Source organism: Antechinus flavipes, chromosome 1 (genome assembly GCF_016432865.1).
Source record: "Antechinus flavipes isolate AdamAnt ecotype Samford, QLD, Australia chromosome 1, AdamAnt_v2, whole genome shotgun sequence".
In the NCBI taxonomy this organism is placed as follows: domain Eukaryota; kingdom Metazoa; phylum Chordata; class Mammalia; order Dasyuromorphia; family Dasyuridae; genus Antechinus; species Antechinus flavipes.
This window is the reverse complement of record NC_067398.1, coordinates 628803296-628824161: the sequence shown is the minus strand read 5'-3', so window position 1 is coordinate 628824161 and position 20866 is coordinate 628803296. Positions and strand designations below refer to the sequence as shown.

At 36.0% G+C, this 20866-nt stretch overlaps 1 protein-coding gene across 1 annotated transcript in view; it reads right to left on the bottom strand.

Moving 5' to 3' along the window:
- TG (thyroglobulin) overlaps nucleotides 1-20866 on the bottom strand; it is a 359469-nt gene that overhangs the window by 174965 nt on the left and 163638 nt on the right. The window contains exon 35 of the mRNA XM_051971107.1: nucleotides 15425-15487. Coding sequence (XP_051827067.1) covers nucleotides 15425-15487 — 63 coding nt within the window. The remainder of the gene's footprint in view (nucleotides 1-15424; nucleotides 15488-20866) is intronic.

Genomic DNA, 20866 nt, shown 5'->3' with positions numbered 1-20866 from the left:
AGGGGTATTTTTTAAAAGCTTTTCAGATGGCATTTTCTATGACTTTATTCCTTCATGTATGACTCTGTTTTTTCCAATGAACTGTATTTGGAGATGCTGTGATTAATAAAGTTATAAATGACTAGCGTAACACATTTGCATTTTCCAAACTTAATTTATTTGCTATTCACATTGCCTTACAAATTGACTGTTCCCCAAACTTATTTTTAAAAACTTGGCTTCATATGAGGGAAATATTCAGAAATAAGAATAAAAGTAAAAAGAAGAACCACCAAGGAACTGTTTCTACTGTTTCTACTTCTAGTTCATACTATTATGACACTGTTCTTCCAAAGTGCCAATATAGCCCCAAAAAGCAGAATTACAAAATATCATTAGTGCTGAAAAGGAACCTGAAAGTCCCCATTTTCTAATCTAGGGATGTGTAGCTTTTTTTTCCCTAAGCAATTCATCGGAAAAAAAAAAACTGAGCGTTTTAGTAGATTCAATATGAGTTCACATGAACTAAATGATATAATGAAGAAGCTGAGGCAGACAGACTACTCTCAAAAAGTATGGCATCAGAGCTATAGATGGCAGAGTCTATCGTCATCTACCTTGCCCTGGAGAGACAACAATTGGGTTATGATCCTAGGTATCATTTTTTTTAAAGAAGTTTGATAAACTAAAGACCATCTGGATTTCTATAGATAATCTTTCTGTACTAGGGACAACCATTGGCCTTTCCTTAGTCCTCAACTCTTTCTTGATGTCTCTGCCATATTTACCATTATTAACTACTCTCTACTCCTGTATATCCCTTGGCTCTCCCAATACTGCTCTTTTTGTCTTCCTTCCTATCTGACATCTCTTTCTTAATCTCTTTTTCTGGATCATATGCAAGCCAAGGAGCTGACCTAAAATCTTTTCTTTATTACTCTATACATTTTCCCTTGGTGTCCTTGGGTTCCCACACTTCAATAATTATATCTACAGAGGTGACTCCAATATCTATCCACCTCCCTGCCCAATTCTGGTTTTCTGAGTTCCAGTCCTATATTGCCACCTGCTCATTGAAAATTTCAAAGTGTATATCCTGTAGGTATCTCATTCAATACGGACAAGACAAATAGATGATAGATCCAGATAGATGATCCTACATTCCTTCTAGAAACAAGTATTTGCAATCTCAGTCAGTCTTTCTCAACTCTTCACTCATCCTTTCAAACCTATATATTATCAATAGTCAAGAACTGCCAATTCTACTTCTACAATATTTTTCATATGCATTTCCTTCTTTACAGTCATATATGCCAACAAGCTCTTATTTAGACTATTTCAATATCAAAATTAGATTCACTAATCCACCCTCCCTTTTTCAATTCATCCTTTACAAGTTGTTAACTTAATATTCCTAAAACACATGTAACTAAATAACTTTCCTACACCAAAGCTTCCAATGACTTTTTAATCAGGTGTGCAGCTCTAAATGGCTACCTGATTGGTAAATTGTCAACACAAGCATTTATACCGTGGCTATTGCTATATACCAGGAATTTAATTAATTGTTTGGTTAATTTTGTAGACTTAATAAAACCACAAAGAAAATGCTAAGAAAGCACATCAAATGTAAAAGTGTGTCTAATTTAGACAGTTGTTAAACATTTACCAGCACAACCCTGCTCTCTATTATCTCTTAGCACAAACTACAAATATCTCTGGTATTTAAAGACCTTTGCGAGCTGTCACCAGCCTACCTTAACAGTTTTATTATAAATTTTGTCCTTTCACACTCTCTATCATCCAAGAAAAGCATCCTTACAATTTCCCAGACATGACATTCTACTATCCATCTTTTTGCCTTTGAATAGGTGTATCTCATAAGTAGGAGGAACCTTTATTTCATCTCTTAACTTTCTTAAAAGTTTTGCTCAAATACCACCTCCTACATCAGGCCTTTTCTAATTCTCTAAGCTTCTTCTTCTTCTCCCCATATTGTCTTGTAATTTACATATAAGACTAGATTTTTTGTCCTCTTCAAGAACAAAGGAGAAACAACAACACAATTTTTCCACAAATAGAATGTAAACTACTTGATGGTAAGGACTGTTTTCATTGTTTTTTTTTTTTTTTTTTTTGTATTTGCATCTACCACGTCTTGTGAAGACTTGGCACATAGTAGACATTTCGAAATATTTGTTGATTGATGATGTCATATGAATGAATGAAAAATCATTTTTCAAGCTTTTCTGGGAAATAAAATATAAATAAGCAAGAGAGTCCTTGCCCTCAAACAATTTGCATTGTTAAATAAAGGGGAGCTAGAAAGTGAGGCAACATGGAGTAAATGTATGCTATCATGATTTGGAAATGGAGCAGAAGCATTGTTTTTTCTTTCTTTGTATTCCTAGCACTTAGCACAGTGTCTAGAAAATAGCAGAGTGTTTAATAAATGCTAGGTGACTGACTGAATGGTAGCCTGATTTCAGGCAAGTGAGGCACAGAGAAGATTCAAAGGAGCTGTACAAAAGATTGATCAACAGACTATTTGCAAAAAATAGACAAGGTGACAATTTGGAGACAACAATTTGGAGACAAATGTTTCAAATCCCACCTCTGAGTGTGAAATGTGGGCTAATCACTTAATTTCTTAGTTTAATTTTCATTATCTGCAAAATGTGAACAATAATGGCTGTAATGTCAGCCTCACAAAGTTATTAAGAGGATCAAATGAAGTAATCTGTAGGTATGTTTAATTCATTGGGGGAAAGTGATAACATGTAGAAATCACTTCTGTCACATCAACTAGTGAATGATAATTGAGTGGCAAATACATTGACTAATATGAACTGCTAGTCTAGCAAATTCTTCCATTTCAAGAGAGCAAATTAGAACTTCTTTTATCATGAGGAAGATGTAATTGCATGAGAGTCTAGAACCAGAAATAAGAGAGAAGAGGAAGCTTTGGGCATAGCTGATTCCTTAGAAAAGAACTAAGAGAAAGTTAATCAATGAAAGTGGGGAGGGGCCAGGACTGAGAATATTCAGTCTTGTTTCATTGAGATCTGCATTGAAGTTCTGGGTTTAAATTCTACCCATCATAAAAATTATAATTTCTATATGTTCCCCTCCCACACTTTTTTATAAATTAAGAAACACATTTCATTAACACTTTTTGTTTATATCTAGGTCATTGGGGGGAGAGTCTTAGTTATTAGGTATTACAAGTATATACTCGTAAATTTCCCTGGTGGGTAAATCAGATGGGTCCCCGAAAAGGAGCTGGGGGCAGCAAAAACCAGAAAATGATCCCAGGGGTCAGGCTTTGAGACTCTCACATGGAGGAAAGGAATGGGGGAAATTCAGAATGTTCCATTATTTGTTGTTCAGTTGTTTTCAGCGATGTCTACCTCTTCATAACCTTTTTTGGGATGGTTTGCTATTTCCTTCTCCACTCATTTTACAGATGAAGCAGGGTTAAGTAACTTTCCCAATAGACACTATTACTCAATAATTATGGGACCTCAGGAAAGTCATTTAATGTCTCTGTGTCCTGTTTCCTCCTCTATAAAATGAATGCATTGGACCAACTGATCTCCAAGCTCATGTTGCATTATTCTTCTCTTAGATACTTCCTATTGCAGCCAAATTCACTTTTTCATCCATTCTCCCTTTCCTCCTGATATTTCCTTCCCTCTATCATTCATTCACCTCAACACAAGCCCTGCTCATCTCTCCCTGTTGAAATGTTTCTCTTCCTTCAAGTACAACTCAAGCAAACTTTCCTCTAAGAAGCCTACATTGCTTTCTTCAGCTAAAAATATCCTTTCCTTTTTTTAGTTTTTTTAAAAACATGTTGTCCAGATTTCTTCTTTTCCTTTATTACACCATCCTTATCTATACACATACTTCTTATCCCTTCATTACACTTTAAGGTCCTTAAGGTCAGAGAATATCATTTTTCATCTATATATCCTTAATGCTTAGCATGTGGCTTGATACCTTTCTACCTGACATTCAACTAAAACATTTTGCATATATTATCTTTCTCCTTAAAATGTGAGTTTTTTAAGAATGGGGGTTATCTGAATTCTGTATTTGCATCTCCATTGCTCAGCATGTTGCTTTGCATTTAAATAGGGCTTAATAAATGCTTTTTGACTTATTCATCCACAAAGTAGGCAAATGATAAAAGATTCTTGAACTGAATAATGTCTAAGGTCACTTATGTACTCATAGTCTATAATTCTATTTAATCTTTCTAAGCCTCAATTTCCACATTTGTAAAACAGATTCAATAACCCCCCTGCCTATTTTACATGGGACTTTTGAGAGGAACAAGTGAGATAATGGATTTATAGTTCTTTAAAATTGTAAAACTTTGTACAAAGATGAGGAATTATTTATACATGTCTTTATCTTTTGGATTAGATTTCTCCTGAACCAGTTTAAAAAATGAGATTTGAGAGAAGTACGCAAAACAGGAAAGATATCATTAAATTTAATAGTTTCTCTTCATCTTATGCTCCACCAAGTTCCTTTTGTCTCTTTTTAGTATCTCTTGTTGCCTGCTACTTAATCCATAGTCCATTCTGCTAGTTGCATGCTACTGTGCATTCCTCTATGGAATGCTGAGTGGGATTCTCTATGGCATGAATTTTCATTTTGATATTGGGTTTTGAAGAACAATCAAAAATCCTTCATTTGAATCCCTGCTAACTTTGATCAAGTCACATCTATTTGAGTTTCAAATTTTTCATCTATGCTTCAATTTCTTTACCTGTAAAATGGGAATCTTAATTACTACATATTGTTGTAAGGAGTAAATAAAATAATAAAATTATTTGGTAACTAAAATAGGGGTGAATAGACAAAGTATCAATTATCTCTGGGAAAGAACTCTTAATGAAATCAACATTTGCAAATGTAGGGAAGAATGTGATGAAAGAATGGATATTCTAATATTCATTTTACCAGAAAAAAGGAATTTATTATAAACATCTATCCATTTGTTTCCTTCAGGCAGCAAGGTGATACAGTGGGTATTGGAATCAAGAAGAATTGAGTTCAACTTTGACCTTGAACATTTATTAACCAAGTGAACCTAGGCAAGTCGTTTAATCTCTGTTTTTCTCAGTTTCCACAACTGTAAAATGGGAAAATAACTGTGACTTTGTTATGAGGATCAAATGAGATAACATTTGTAAAGTGATATGTATAGATCCTGGCACATATTAGGAGCTATATAAATATTTATTTCTTTCTTCTTCCTTCCTATCCAAAAAAATTTCTAGACTGAAAGTAGAGACATGCTGACTATATTTATTGTATGCCCCTGAGTATGGTACACAATGTTCTTCACAGAAGGCAGGCACTTAATACATGTTTTGTTGAAAAATAATAAAGTTATTATTGATATTTCAAAAATCTGACATAATCTCCTTTAATGCTCTCTCTCATAAGTTAGAAAGGCAATCATTAGATATGATCTGTTAGAATTTAAAATCCTTCCTTATTGAATTTAATATCTCTATATTTATTCACATAATTTAATGTAAGTTTTCATAATTACCTTCAAAGGGGAGAGTTTTTGATCTAATATCCTAAAATATAATTTTAAAATTCATTGAAATTTACTAAAGGAACCCAGAATTGCTAAGAATTTAGACATCTTGGACAAGAAATTGAAGATAAGAGAGACTCAGATGGTATTTTCATCATCACTGCCCATAGAAGGCAAGGGATTCAAAAGAAAAAGGAAGACTTGTGGAATGAATAGGTGACTTAGAAGAGTATCTGAGGATGCAATTGATATTTCTGGAAAGTATTTTTAAATATGGCAATTCCAGGTTTCTGACCAAGAATACAAGGTACCACAAAGTGTATTTGCCTGGACTCTTTCAAACTTATATTAAAAAAGCTATAAACTAAAAAGAAAGAGTTTAGTGTACACTCCATATATACATTCACAAAACTAGATATTGTAGACAAGAAGTTCTTAACTTGTTTTCTTTTTATGAATGGATTTCAAGGTGGGGGGGTGCTTAAAAATAGAAGGGAAAATAGAGAAAAATACATCTTAATTTTCACTAACTACCAACTGGAAATTAGCATGCACTTTAATTGTAAATATAGGCAACAAACATTAATGAGAAACATAGGCTTTACCAGACTGCCAAAAGACTCCATAATACCAAATAAAAAACAAAACAAACAATCAAAAAACCCCAACAAACTTAAAAACTTTTGCAATAGATAGTAGATAAAAGTAGGAAGGATAACAATAGAAAAACCAAGAGTTTTATGGTACATGAAATCAAAGAAAGGAGCCAGAAATAAAACCTACATTTTCAAAAATATATGCATAAATGTACAAAAGGAAAAAAGGTAGACTATTGAGTTTAACATGAAGCCAATTTGATCTTGTAAGTATCACTGAAACTGGGATGGATTACAACTCATGACTAGAATGTGATTACACATTATACAAAAGAAACATGTAGGTGGTTTTGGAAGATAGACAGGACCTAAATCAGGGAAGTATTGTAGAAAACATTGGCAGAACCGTAAACATTATAGCATCAGAGTATACTACTATCCAGATGGACTAAGAGATATAATTAATGAGGATTTTGGAAAACAGAATATAGACCACAAATATGCCAGGGAGATATAATATAGTTGTATGGAAGTAGAGGAGAGACAATCTCATTTGTCCAGAATCTACTGAAGTTCTCTCTCTCTTAAAATCAGGAGAACTAACAATTGTGTTACTTCCTTAATGATAATTTCATTCTTTGAATGTTGGAGGAACCGACAAGAGGAACATCTATTTTGGATATTATTGTCAACAAGAAAGGACTAAATGCTGATAGAGGGGTAGGGGTTGATTAAGTCAAACAAACAACTACCCCAACACACTGTTGAGGTCTAGCTTTGGGGTACCTAAATGAAATTAGGGTTAAGGTCTAATGGCAGGTTTGGGGTACAGATTCGGCGCAAAGGGGTCTAGTAGCGGCGCAAGTTCCCAATAAAAGCATTTATTGGCCCAGAGAGCTAGATTGATAAAAGAGGTTTATTATTAGATAAGCAAAGTTAAAGTATAGGAGAAGGTAGAGATAAAGAGGGCACTGGACAAGAGGGTCCAGTGGACAGAGGGTCCTCACATGGTAGCCATGTTTGGAATCTCTGCAAAGAGGGGTTCCCAGCATGGCCTTTTTATAATAGGAGACTTAGCTTGAGGGGCTTTCAGGTGTAGCCCCAAAGTTGGCTCATATCCAGGTGGGGCTGGGAACAGGTCAGATCTTCTATTGGAATTCAAAGGGACCAGGATTTGTGAGTTAAAGGGCAATTTACATTATTAACTAGGAGAGGGTGGGAATCTAGAAAGGAATCTTTCCCGCATCATTACTTAAAGTAATTAACAAGATTCTCTATTTGCCTTAAAAAGTATCAATATCTTTATGGAATCAAAGCCTTTAAATCATGATATTGAATGATTTCATCCAACAATTATGCCCCATGAATCTTTTATAAAATAACAATATTTAGCTAGCTTGCCAATTTAGTGGTGGAAATCATTATAAGAGAGAACTTTGCTCTCCTCCATCCTTAAGTTTGATCAAAGGATTTGGAATTTTCTTCAGCATCCTAGCAGCATCCCTAGAACAGCAGTGGCTGGTGGTAATGTCTGTATAGAAAGTTGAAAAATACTAACTATACTGAGGAAAGACAGCTTAAGGATTCAACAAGGAGCCCAATAGAACTAAAAGAAACTTCATGAAGAGACTATAAAGGAGAGAAAAGAGATTCCAGCAAAATGAGTTCGAGTTATGGGTTATCCCCTTTAATAATCCACTTTAAACTATAGCCTTCTTTTCCCTGCACTGTGTATGTACTTATGAGAAAGTTTTGTACCAACTGTTCTTAGCATATCATCTTAGTAAGTATATGTTTTAAAAGATAATTAAAGTTGACCAACACAGATGATTAAGGGGGGGAGGCATGTTGGTCCATGAGATTAAAAAAAATTAGAGAAAAAGTGCCTTAGCATCTCTTAAAGTCCCAAGGTAAAAAGTTACCTTCTCCAAACCCAGAATACTAGTGCAAGTAGGTATAAGAAAGGAGCCTAAAATATTTGCTACAATAGGATGGGAAAAATAGGAACTTTGTAGAGAATTGTTTACTCCATTTCAAATTATATGTTAAAGAAAAGAAGTAAAGCTACATGCAGTCTGACACATTTCCTGGATTATGAAAGATCCTTATTTGTAAAATAAGAAACTTGGGCTAGATGATTCTTGTGATTATAATTAAATATGAGCTATTATTATACAAGTGACCACTATCATAGAGAATGTGTGAGGATAACCTTTCTCCCTGGCTGCTTCTGGTACATGCCTTGATAAAGAACATGTATACAAGAGTGTTCTGGTTGATCCTCATGTACATCTCTGTGCCTAGCCCCACCTCAGATCGCTAATGTCTGAAACTATGGGATACTTCAAAGAAGATTAGCCTCTAAGCTAGGAAGTGTGGCCCATTCAGTGCCTTTGAAAAGAATGACTGTAGAATTTGGCAGGTCTATTATAGCTTCTTCCTTGGATCCCCACCAATCAGTTACCTAAGGTTTCTGCTCATACATGTCAGCAAAACATATGTTCTGTAAGTGAGACTGAGATTGAATCTCAAGCCCTGGAGGAACCTTCTGCTTTGTGCTCCATTTCATGAGCATGGGCAACTGAATAGTGATCATGAGTGATGGACTTTTCAAGTCTGATGCTATCTCTAGAATTCCCGGGTTCCTCAGGCTTTGCCCTTTGAAACAGCTTCTCACCAGAAAAGATGGGAGAATGAGTTATAAATGCAAAACTGGCCAGAAAATATGAATCCAAGTAAATATTTTGGACAACAGTTACAAAGAAAAATGAAGAATCTGGTATTTATATCATGCTTTAAGTGTTTGTCCATGTGTATTAGGGAATAATTGATATTTAAACATTATTTTGTGGTAAAAGATATAATTGCTATACTGTAAGCTCATCTACTTGTACATTGAGTATCTTTCTAGAAGGGAACCTTTTATCATTTTGGAGGAAATCCTAAACATGAGCCAAACCTAAGCTCTGTTTTAGAGATTGTTCCCAGAGTATGATTCTAGGGTAGTAGGACTTTAAAAAAGTGAGAGAAGACTTTAACTCCCCTATTTGTGATCACAATCCTTCTGAAGTGAACTCTAGTCCACATGAACACTAGAATTAAAATGTTTTAGCAAGAGGGCATCTCCAGCCTTTGGGTTCGGGTCTTTACATTTCATTATACCTTGCCTCTGTACCTCTCAAAGAAAGAATATTTCTGATTACTCCTTTCAAATGGTCAAGCCATGTTGAATTATGTTTAAGCAGAACATCCACAAAAACCCAATGATAAGTAATTATACAAACAAAAAATCCTGCTGGAATGAGACTTAGAATCTGACAGCTCTGTGGAGCCTACACCAAGCCAGAAACTTTTCTCCCTGCATATATGTGGAACACATCCAAATGCTGAATTCCTTTTTGGTAACTGAAAGCACAGATGGTCTAGTCTCAGACATATTCCTATTTTGCAACTCTTGTGGTTTCAAATCATAGTGGTGAATGCAGATCTAAAAACATCATGGCTCTAATTCTATGTTCAGAATATCTAATAGAGTCAGAAGATGCTCAGTGTGTTTGTGTTTGAGAGCCTGTCTGCACGTGCAAGAGCACACGCTTAAACAAAGGGAGTAGAATTTCATTTTGTCTTTGAGCAATTCAGACCCTAGCTAGTGTAATGCTTAAGTCAGTCAGGATGGGTACACTCTCAAACTCAAATATTTGTAACTTTTCTCAGTATTTGTATGACTTAAAAAGCACTATATTTGGAGTTACCAAATCTCAGAATCTTAAATTTTATTGAAAATGACTTCAGTGGCTATATCATACAACTCATACTTAAATAGGAATCCTTTTTATTATACACATGACAAGATCATCTATAATATATCTAATAAAGTCATCCATAACTTGCATGACAAAGTATGTTAACCTGACAAATATATCCAGCCTTACTTAAAGACTTCCAATGAGGGGTCCCTCTATTTTTTTTGACATTAGGTTTCCCTAACTAGCCCAGCATCTAGGGCTTTTCGAGTCCTACCCCAATACTAATAAACACAAAAGCTTTGTATTTCCAACTTGAGCTGGCTCACCCTTCTATAGGCAGCCTGATGTCTCTCCACTCTTGAGGGTTCACCATCATGGCAGCAGACTTAGTGCATATACATACCAGCTTTAGACCTACCGCAGAACTTTCAAACTCAAAGGATCCATCAACCTCAGTGTCCTTCAGTAATAGGGATTTACATGAATGGGCCACTATGCCTGAGTGGGATGCACTACTTCTTGAGGAAGTCCCTTCCACTTTTCCACAACTCTAATTAGTGAAAGTCAGAGTACCTGAGTTTGAATATCAGGCTCTGATATTTACTACTTGAGAAAATCAATTCTCTTTGAATCTGATGTCCTTTTTTGTTTCATTGGATCATAAGATTATAGATTTCTTAGAGGAAATCCAGTTCAAACTTAACATTTTAAACACATGGCAACTGAGACCAAGAGCTAAAGTGACTGTGCCCTAAATCTCATAAATAGTAAGTGCCAGACACCTGTCAGATTGGCTAAGATGATAGGAAAAAATAACAATGAATGTTGGAGGGGATGCGGGAAAACTGGGACACTAATGCATTGTTGGTGGAGTTGTGAATGAATCCAACCATTCTGGAGAGCAATCTGGAATTATGCCCAAAAAGTTATCAAATTGTGCATACCCTTTGATCCAGCAGTGCTACTACTGGGCTTATACCCCAAAGAGATACTAAAGAAGGGAAAGGGACCTGTATGTGCCAAAATGTTTGTAGCAGCCCTGTTTGTAGTGGCTAGAAACTGAAAAATGAATGGATGCCCATCAATTGGAGAATGGCTGGGTAAATTGTGGTATATGAATGTTATGGAATATTATTGTTCTGTAAGAAATGACCAGCAGGATGAATACAGAGAGGACTGGCGAGATTTACATGAACTGATGCTAAGTGAAATGAGCAGAACCAGGAGATCATTATACACTTCAACAACGATATTGTATGAGGACATATTTTGATGGAAGTGGATTTCTTTGACAAAGAGACCTAACTGAGTTTCAATTGATAAATGATGGACAGAAGCAGCTACACCCAAAGAAAGAACACTGGGAAAAGAATGTGAACTATCTGCATTTTTGTTTTTCTTCCCGGGTTATTTTTACCTTCTGAATCCAATTCTCCCTGTGCAACAAGAGAACTGTGTGGTTCTGCAAACATATATTGTATCTAGGATATACTGCAACATATCTAACATATATAAAACTGCTTGCCATCTAGGGGAGGGGTTGGAGGGAGGGAGGGGAAAAATCGGAATAGAAATGAGTGCAAGGGATAATGTTGTAAAAAAATTACCCTGGCATGGATTCTGTCAATATAAAGTAATTATTAAATAAAATTAAAAAAAAAAATAGTAAGTGCCAGAGACTGGATTTGAACCCAGATTTTCTTAACTTCCAATTCAATGCATTTTCTATTGTGCATGTTCTATTGTGCTCCTTCCCTGAATCTACCTAGATCTAAATACTATGAATATGCCAAGGGGCTCTGTTGGGAAATGATATTAGTCAACTTGTAGTCCCACCACCTATAAATCAGGAAGTATGGCCATTCTACAATCATAGATCTAGAGTCCTTAATTTTATAGATTGTGGGGCCTAGGGCCTAGAGAGGTTGACTAGATTTATACAATTATTAAGTTTCTCAGGCAGGTCTTCCTGATTCCAAGGCCAACATTTCATCTAACATGGCACATTGCCTCTTAAACTGTTTTTAATGATTCAAGTGGATTTGCTTTGATAAGAACAAGAGTGCTAAGACCTTGGGTCAACTTAGTGATAACACTAAGTTAAAAATAATGTCCTCTTACAGTGGATAATTGTCCACTCTGTAATAGTGTCTGGCTCTGTAATCACAAATTTTGGAAGGTATCCTAGCACAATTTCCTAAGCTGGTAACTAAAACTTTCCTTGTAATTTCTGGAAATCTGATGTATACATCTTTACCACAAGTAGAGCAAGGAGCTGATAGTTGTCTTTTAGATGTTCAACTTAACCTGAAGTAGATTTTATATCAATGCCCAAGATAATTCTGCTTGCAAGACCAGGGTCATTCTCTGAGATTGACAGTGTTGGCATCCAGTAAAGCTTATCTTGGCAAATTTTTTATACTATTCAGAGGGAGCGTTTAGTCACGTTTTGTGGTACTTGTAGACATTACTATGCATCTGGGCATATGGGATAAATGTGACTTTTTTTTGAGGGCCATGGCTTACCACAATGACCTTATGAAGAAACTATTTTACAAATGGTAATTAGACCAGTCTTTTCTGCAAAAATGAAGGAAGGAGAACACAGAATTATAGGACCACACATTTAAAGCTGGGAGAGACCTTAGAGGCCATCTATTCCAACCCCATATTTTACATTAACCTATGCTTATCTGGGCCTGCCTAGATCATCAAACATGGAATTGCCCTGAGAAGACTGGAACAGATTACCAACATGGTGGCTTCTGTATCACCTACAGGGGTCCTCAAACTACAGCCCGTGGGCCAGATGCGGCAGCTGAGGACGATTATCCCCCTCAGCCAGAGCGACAAAGTTTCTTTATTTAAAGGCCCACAAAACAAAGTTTTTGTTTGTATTTCTTTTTTGGTTGTATTTCTTTCTTTTTATGTGAATTTAGGCAAATTTGAGGGCTTCAGTTTCTTGTAAAAATGAAGGGAATTGCACTAAATTAATTCTAAAGTTTAATGAGGTGATGCAGTGGCTCAGGAAGAGCTGGATTCAAATATAATAACCTCAGACACTAAGTAATTGAGATCCTAGGCAAATCATTTAATTGTTTGTTTCAATTACCTTAACAGTACAACGGAGATAATAGCACACCTAACTTTGAAGGATTATTGTGAGGATCACATGAGATAATATTTGTAAAGTTCTTATAGTATAAGCATATAGTAACCACTATGCAAATGTTTATTCCTTTCCTATTTCTATGGGAATGTATATAAATATATTACATATACTTTTTCCTAACAGAACCCATTTTAAGTACGTTGTCTATATTGGGGATTATACATATAAAGAGTAGTAGGAGATGGCAGGATTATTATTTCTGATTTTGGGTTGCAGCTCAGTCTTTAATGAATACATCTGACACTAATTTTTGGCTCTTTCTCTCTCTTTCTCTCTCTCTCTCTCTCTCTCTCTCTCTCTCTCTCTCTCTCTCTCTCTCTCTCTCTCTCTCTCTCCTCCCTCCTCTCTCTCTCTTCTCTCTCTCTCTCTCTCTCCTCTCTCTCTCTCTCTCTCTCTCTCTCTCTCTCCTATTCCAAGCTTCATCCCTTATTTAGAAATAAATAGTAACACAAAATTCTAAAATTGGTAAGGTTTGGATTCAGGGTTTCCTTAGCTTCCTTCTTTGCTTTCCTTTATTTTTTTTTTAAATTTACCTTTATCTCAGGGACAAAGATAGGGCTTAAGAAAATCTCCCGAATTTATAAGAACTGAAGTATTTGTACTATTAGTGGCAGATAATGGCTTACTACTACTCCCTCCAGAATAAAATTTACATTTTAATAAGAACTTTCACTGTTCAGATTCAAAGGTGCTAATTTGTATAAGAATTTCCAAAAGATTAATGGATCAAATAGTTTTGAATGAAATGCTTTTTATATGTCTTCTAAAGAAGGGATATACTAAAGCCATCTTTAACTAGACAATGAGAGTTGATTGCTAAATTTTCATAATTATGGCAACATGTTAATAATGCAAATTAAACTTGAAAGTGAGTCCAGTATATTCCCAACCCTTGCCCCTCCAATCCTTGCATCTGGTTATAATTAAGGATGTATCATTTCTCTTCTCTGTGTAGTTGAGATTTGAACATGGTCTATCTCATTCCCAAGTCAGTGTTCTTTCTACCTCTCTACATTGCCTTATTAAAGGCTGAATATGAAGTGGCCAGATTCTCTTATTTCTTCTAGCATATGCATGGAGAAAACCTTTCTTCCCCTTTCCTATTTGAAATATGCTGAAGTTAAAAAACAAAGTATTATTAGAGAAACCTGAGAGAATATTTGCTCAAAAAGAAAGTACAAATTTTTACAAAGATATAGCAGTCTTTATGCATTTATACCCTGTCCAATCTTGCCTGGGAGCCTTGATTCCTCACTTGTAAAAATACTGCTAGAATAGAAGATATCATCCCAATGGATCTTTGATGTGAGGAATACTCCATTTTAGGGAGCAAGAAAATTCTTCCAGAGAGTTCATAGACACGTATAGATTAAAGAAAGCTCATAAATCAGAGAATAAACAGAAACCTAGAGAGGGTAAATAATTTGCCCCAAACACATAGGTAGTAGGTACCAGGAGCAAGATTTGAACTCAGGTCCTCTGTCCCATAAACAAGACTCTACTTTGTTGTCCTCTTGCCCACATTACAAAAATTCATTATTGGTGTCAGGTAGTTTAAAAAAATCTCAATTCAATAAAACAGTAGAACAAAGAAAATCCCAGGTGGTACTAGTTTGGCTCATCTTCTAAGATTGTTTCAAGATTATTTGAGAGTTTCAGCAACTAAGCCCTCTGGCATGGGGTCTGAGTTGGATCTGTCTTTTATTGATTTACACTTCAGAGAGAACAGTATTCCCTTAATTTAATCAGAGAGAACAGTATTCCCATTACAATGTGTCATCATGGCCTGGAGGGGCTTCTGAAATCTGGAAGGCCCTACCAACATGGCACAAACCCTGGAAGGCCCCATCACACTGGAATGTTCCCCAGGATAAGCTTAATGGCTCAAAGGAGCAAAACATTAGAATGCCTATTGGGGAATATGTGCATATGTACAAAGTTACATGTATATGTATATTTGAAATATATAGCTATATGCACATATTATATATGTGTGTAAATAAACATATATACATACACATATATATACAAATATGCATTTCTCTCTACATATATGTCCATATGTCACAATAATTGAAATATTAGATTCTATTAAAGCACAGAGGAATGACAATCCACTCATCTCTATAGAGAGAATCCACACCACAGAACTCATATGTCATCTTCTGAAATACTGCAGTAAATGAACAGTAACAATATATGAAAACACCGTTCAATTTCTTATCTATCATTACTCAAAGTGGATCTCATGAGCTTGATTGACAAAAAGCCATAGGTAAATATTTAGTATTTGAATATCATTCAGGTTTAATAAGAGTATGGCACATTTGGTGAGCAGGGGAGTTTCAAAGAGTTTGATACTACTTACCTTTCTCTGCAAGAGGAGAGAGAAGAGCAGGTGGACATGCAGTAGGAACATCATTCTGAAAAACTAAATGAAAGAAAAGAGAAAGTGTTTTAGTAGACTGGTCAAAAGCTTTTGTTGTTCTCCTCCTATTAGCAGGAGCATTTCAGCATTGGGTAAACTTTTTTGCCCATAACAGCTGAAAGACTTGGTTCTACTTAAGCACACAGAAGTAACAGTGAGTAATAGTGAGTTGAATGAATATCAATCTAGATCTTTAAGATGTGAGAGATGTCCCAAACCTGAAATCTCACTTAATATAACTAGCAAGATGCTTTACACTTTGATAAGTTTATCAGATGAGAATACTTCTTTGATTGAGTTATAGAAACATTCAGAGAGTCAAAAGTATAAACCGAGTGCAAATGTTTCCTAAGAATCTTTATGGAATCCATCAATGAAAGGTTTAAACGAGTTGCAAATAATTCCCAGTTGATTCAGTCTAACGTAAGAACTCAGTAGAAATTGAATAAACTGAAATTAAACCACATAGAGCATATTATTGCCTGAAGAAATTCTCTTAGATTCAGCCTATAGAAACATATTAGCATCATTCTTCTGATGTGAAGCTGGTCATGTATAATCATTAGAATATTTTTTTCCTTAGGAATATTGATTTATACTAAGTCACTGTCTTTCTCATCTCTCCTTGTGTTAATAAGTTGGATTGTCAGGCACTACAATTGTCCCAATTATTTCCCCACTGAATAGATAGGCTCTTGTAAATCTCTCCATAATACCTAGTTTTCTCCTTTACTTGCGAAATAAGGCAAAGAATAGCTAGGCTTAATTTACCCAGGAATTATTTTGATTAATCTGTAGAGTGAAATTCTAGATTGTGAGTTTTAAGGCTGTGTATGTTCAAGAAGAGGACATTGAAACACTAACTTTGTAGATTGCCTGATTGCTTCAGCAAATATTGGCTCTAATACTATAAAGCACCAAAGCAGAACAGTGAATAAAATATCAGGCCTGGAGTCAGGAAGATCCAATTTCAAATCGAATGTCAGATATTTATTAGCTGTGTGACACTGGGAAAGGCACTTAAATATGTGCAACTATTCCCTTTTTTTTGTAAAAAAAAAAAAAAAAGTGAACTGAAGAAGGAAATGTCAAACTACTCCAATGTATTTGCCAAGAAAACCCCAAAAAGAGTCATAAAGAGTTGTATATAACTTAAAGACACCTGAGCAATAGAACATATGTACTATGTCTAACGTACAAGGGTAAATGCTGCAGTATATACAAATATCTTATTTATATTTTGTATATTTATATACAAAATATAAATAAGATAGTTCCCTTCATTAGGTGATAAGTTTAAGTCAAGAGAAAAATATAGAAAAGTTAGAATAAGAAAATTGCATAACAAGGATAAAAAGTGTTGCAATAATAGAAAAATAGGAAAAAATTACTTCCAGCAAGGGGAACTTAAGGGACCTTGGTGGGGGAAGTGATATTTGAGTTGGACTTTTAAGCTATATCCACAACAGAAACCTGTTTGGGACAAAGTGAAGGATCTTGAAATACAGAGTACATGAAAAAAGAGTAGTGTTAAGATAAGACTGAAAAGGAATGAAATCAAATTGTAAAGGACTTTTTTTAGTGACAGGCTCAGGCAGCTTTATCTTTATTCAATATGTAATGGAGAACCATTAATAGTGGAGTGAAACTTTTTTCCCCAAAGAAGATAAATCTGGCAACTGCATCTAAGGTAGGAAAGGGGAAGGGAGACAAAGGTTGAAAATGGGTGATTAAAAGACTTTTTAAAAGCTTGCTATTTGAGGCTAGCATAGTTTAAGTCCAGTTCTTCTGGGGAATGAGAGCATAAAATAGAAATGCTTCTCAAGAATTTTCTACCTCATGATTCTATCATTCTCCACTAATGGCTTCATCCTATAAGGTATTTGGGGTTCTTTATGATAATGTCATAGCCTTATGTTTTAGGAATATTCCTTTGGCAGTTAAGTGAAGGTCAAATTTAAGAAGAAAGAGAATGTAGATGGGGATACCAGTTAAGAGGCTATGGTAATCATCTGGGAAGTGATGATAATCTGAGTTAGGGAATTTATCAGGTAAGTGTATAGAAGGTTAATAAAGCCAGAAATGTGATTGGATAAAGGGGGTGAGGATGACAAAGAAGTAAGAATAAGGAGGTGACTCTGAGTTTGTGAAACTTGGTAATGGAAAGGATTTTGGTGACAAATAAAAGCAAAGAAATTAAGAAGATTAGGCTTTGGAAAGACAAGAAGTTCTGTTTTGGATATGCTAAGTTGGATATCAGTTTGGAAATGTCTAAGAATCAGTGATGCCAGACTAAAGCTTGGAAGAAAAACCATGTAAAAATAGATAATTAGATAGATAAATAGATAGATAAGTGGGTGGATGGATGGATGGATAGATGAATAGGTAGATAAATAGATAGAAAAATGGAAGGATGAATAATAGATAAATAGTTTACTCTTCTATATATTCTACAATTTTTTGCAGTTATATTTTAATCTAATGGGATGTAGTCAACCAAGAAAGAAAAAGTGTAGTCTGGGTCCTTAAACTATGGCCTGCGGGGCAGATGCGGCAGCTGAGGACGATTATCCCCCTCACCCGGGACTATGAAGTTTCTTTATTTAAAGGCCCACAAAACAAAGTTTTTGTTTTTATTATAGTGCGGCCCTCCAACAATCTGAGGGACAGTGAACTGGCCCCCTATTTAAAAAGTTTGAGGACCCCTGGTAGATGAATGAGATAATCTGAGCTCTCTTAGTCATGAAAATTGAGTAAGGCTTCACCAACCCCCAAATTGGGTTAAGTTTGAACAACATTCATTAGGACATACCTATCTCCTCTTCCTGCTATTTTTCCAGGACATCATTTGCTTGCTACCTCAACCTAAACCAAATATGGGCAGCTGTACTCTTATTGGCCAAAGCTCAATTTTCTGGGATGGACATAAGACCCATTCCTTCAGCCAATGAGAATGAGGATCAGTGGTGGGAGGGATTTTTTTTTTTTTGCATTGAGGACTATTTAATTTGCTGTTCTATCTCTATAAGGTACTTCCTCCTGTTGAGGGGTGAGAAAGTCACCTAATTTCTAGATCAGTTGTAAGTGGGAGTTTCCCGTGGAAGCCAGGTAGCTTTCTCAGAGCTGGGATATTGAAGTGGGTAGGGATCATTTTTAGAAATTTCCCCAGGCCAGGTGGCCCACCCTCCACAAAGATCTAGGGACACAAAGTAATATTACATCACACCATTTGATTGCTTGTTTGACTGGAGGGCTACCTGCTTCTTGGGAGAATGTATAATAAATCTTCATTTTGCTCCTAGAGATATGTCCAGCTATTTTATCATATGGTGGTCACTCACCTCTCTGTCTGACCCACACATGGAGAGAAAATAAAAGAGCTCTGAGAACAGAAGTGTGGGGGTACACCCACAGGTAATGTCTATAACATGGCCTATGATCTTGCAAAAGAGGCTGGCAGAGTAGTTGGACATGTATAACCAAGAGAGACCAGCATCATGAAAACCAGAGAGGAGAGGAGGATGGTCAACAATGTTGAATGTTATGGAGAAATCAAGAAGGAAAAGGATTGAGAAAAGACTGTTGGATTCGGCATGTAAGAAATGAATGGTAACTTTGGAGACAGTGGAAAGAGAAATGGAGTGGTAAAGTGGAGACAACACTTTCAGCTGAATGATAAATCTATTTGCAATAGAAAATTAAGTAAATGTGATTAGTACAAAGGTAATATTGAGCTGGTGGCTCCAGACAGTTGGTGTTTCAGTGGATAGAGCACTGGGAAGGCCTGAGTTGAAATTCAACCTCAGAAGCTATAAACTGAGCAAGTCACTTAACTTCTGTCTGCCTTAATCCAGAAGGAAATGCACATCACTCCTGTGTCTTGGCCAAGTCCCATGGACAGTATGGTCCACAGGGTCACATAGAATCAGGTACAACTCAACAATAGGCAAAATTATGGGACAGGCTCATCATGTCCTAGTTAAGAATGTTTATTGAATATATGAACAAGCTGCTTAGGAAGAGGAAGTTGATAGACCATTGGCCCTTTCTAGAAACATTTTACATTTTACATTTCCTACTTAAAAAGCTAATGTGGTACTTCCGTTCCAGCCAACACACAGCTGCAGGCTCAGTGAATTGAGTTCCAATCTTCAAAGGGCAGACAATCCCTAAGCCACTGAAGTCAGTAGAATTTCAGCATTTTCCCACCACAAAAGCCACTCTTCACATTTTTATTGTGTCTTCACTTTAGTCCCCTGAACTTTGAGAACATTACCCTTCTTAGTTCTCACAGTTTGGGGGCACACCTGCAGAATGATTATCTTAGGTGGGAAAGGGTTCTGAAAATACCTTCATTTGCATGAATTTTTGTTCGGCATTGCCTCTCTGGCTTTAGTCAAATTCCAGAGCCATCTGAAACTTCCTGTTGTCCTTCAGCAAGCAAAAAGCAGACAGCCTCTAGAAAGGCAGCATGGTAGAATAAAAAGAACACTAGATTTCCAGTCAGGGTCTGAGTTCAAATGCAGATTTCCTTATCTGTGTGAATCTGGATAGTCACTTTTACTTTTTAATGCTGGGGAAACTGAGGCAGGAGAGAGATTAGAGAGTTTTTAATATTTTATTAATTGGAGAGCATAATTGACTGGACAGGACTCTCATGTCAAATTATCCAGTCAAACAGAGATAAAGATATACTGGGACCAAGAAATCTATGTTGGTCCCAGGGCTGGAGAAGACTGTCATCTCAAAGAATCCAGCGTCCAGCATCCAGCATCCAGCTTCCAGGAATAAATGGGGGAACCCCAACTTCCTAAATACCTTTTTTCTAAACAAAGGAAGGGGTAAGAAGCATGGGAAAACTTTTGTCAGGATGGGGGAGGCCATAAATCCTAAAAAACCCAGAGACAGGATGTCTGAATACACAGAAATAAAGATATCAGTGAGGTATCTTGGAATATATTAGAGGGATATTGTAAATTCTTGAGGACCAAAAAGAATCAAGAGGTCTACTCTCTTGTTTATCTTGCTAACAATTTATAACCTTAGAGCAAATAATTCTCAGTCTTAATGGACCACAGAGGGAGTTTTACAGTTTAGGGGATTGAGACAGAACAGTTAAGGAAATTTTGACAAGGGAAACTAGTGCAGGGGAACTGAGTCAGGACAGTTAAAGAGAACTGTGGCATAGCAACTTCTTAGGTTCTCAATTTCCTTATCTAAAAAATGACAAAGATGGGACCTCCCTAAAATCTTTTGTAGATTTAAACTTCTCATCCAGGCTCTCTTTGACTAAAATTCAAGTGTTCTCTAATTGCTTGTCCTTCCTTTCCTCTTTTCTCCTCTCTCCTCTCCCATTTTCTTTCATTCATCAATTAGTCACTA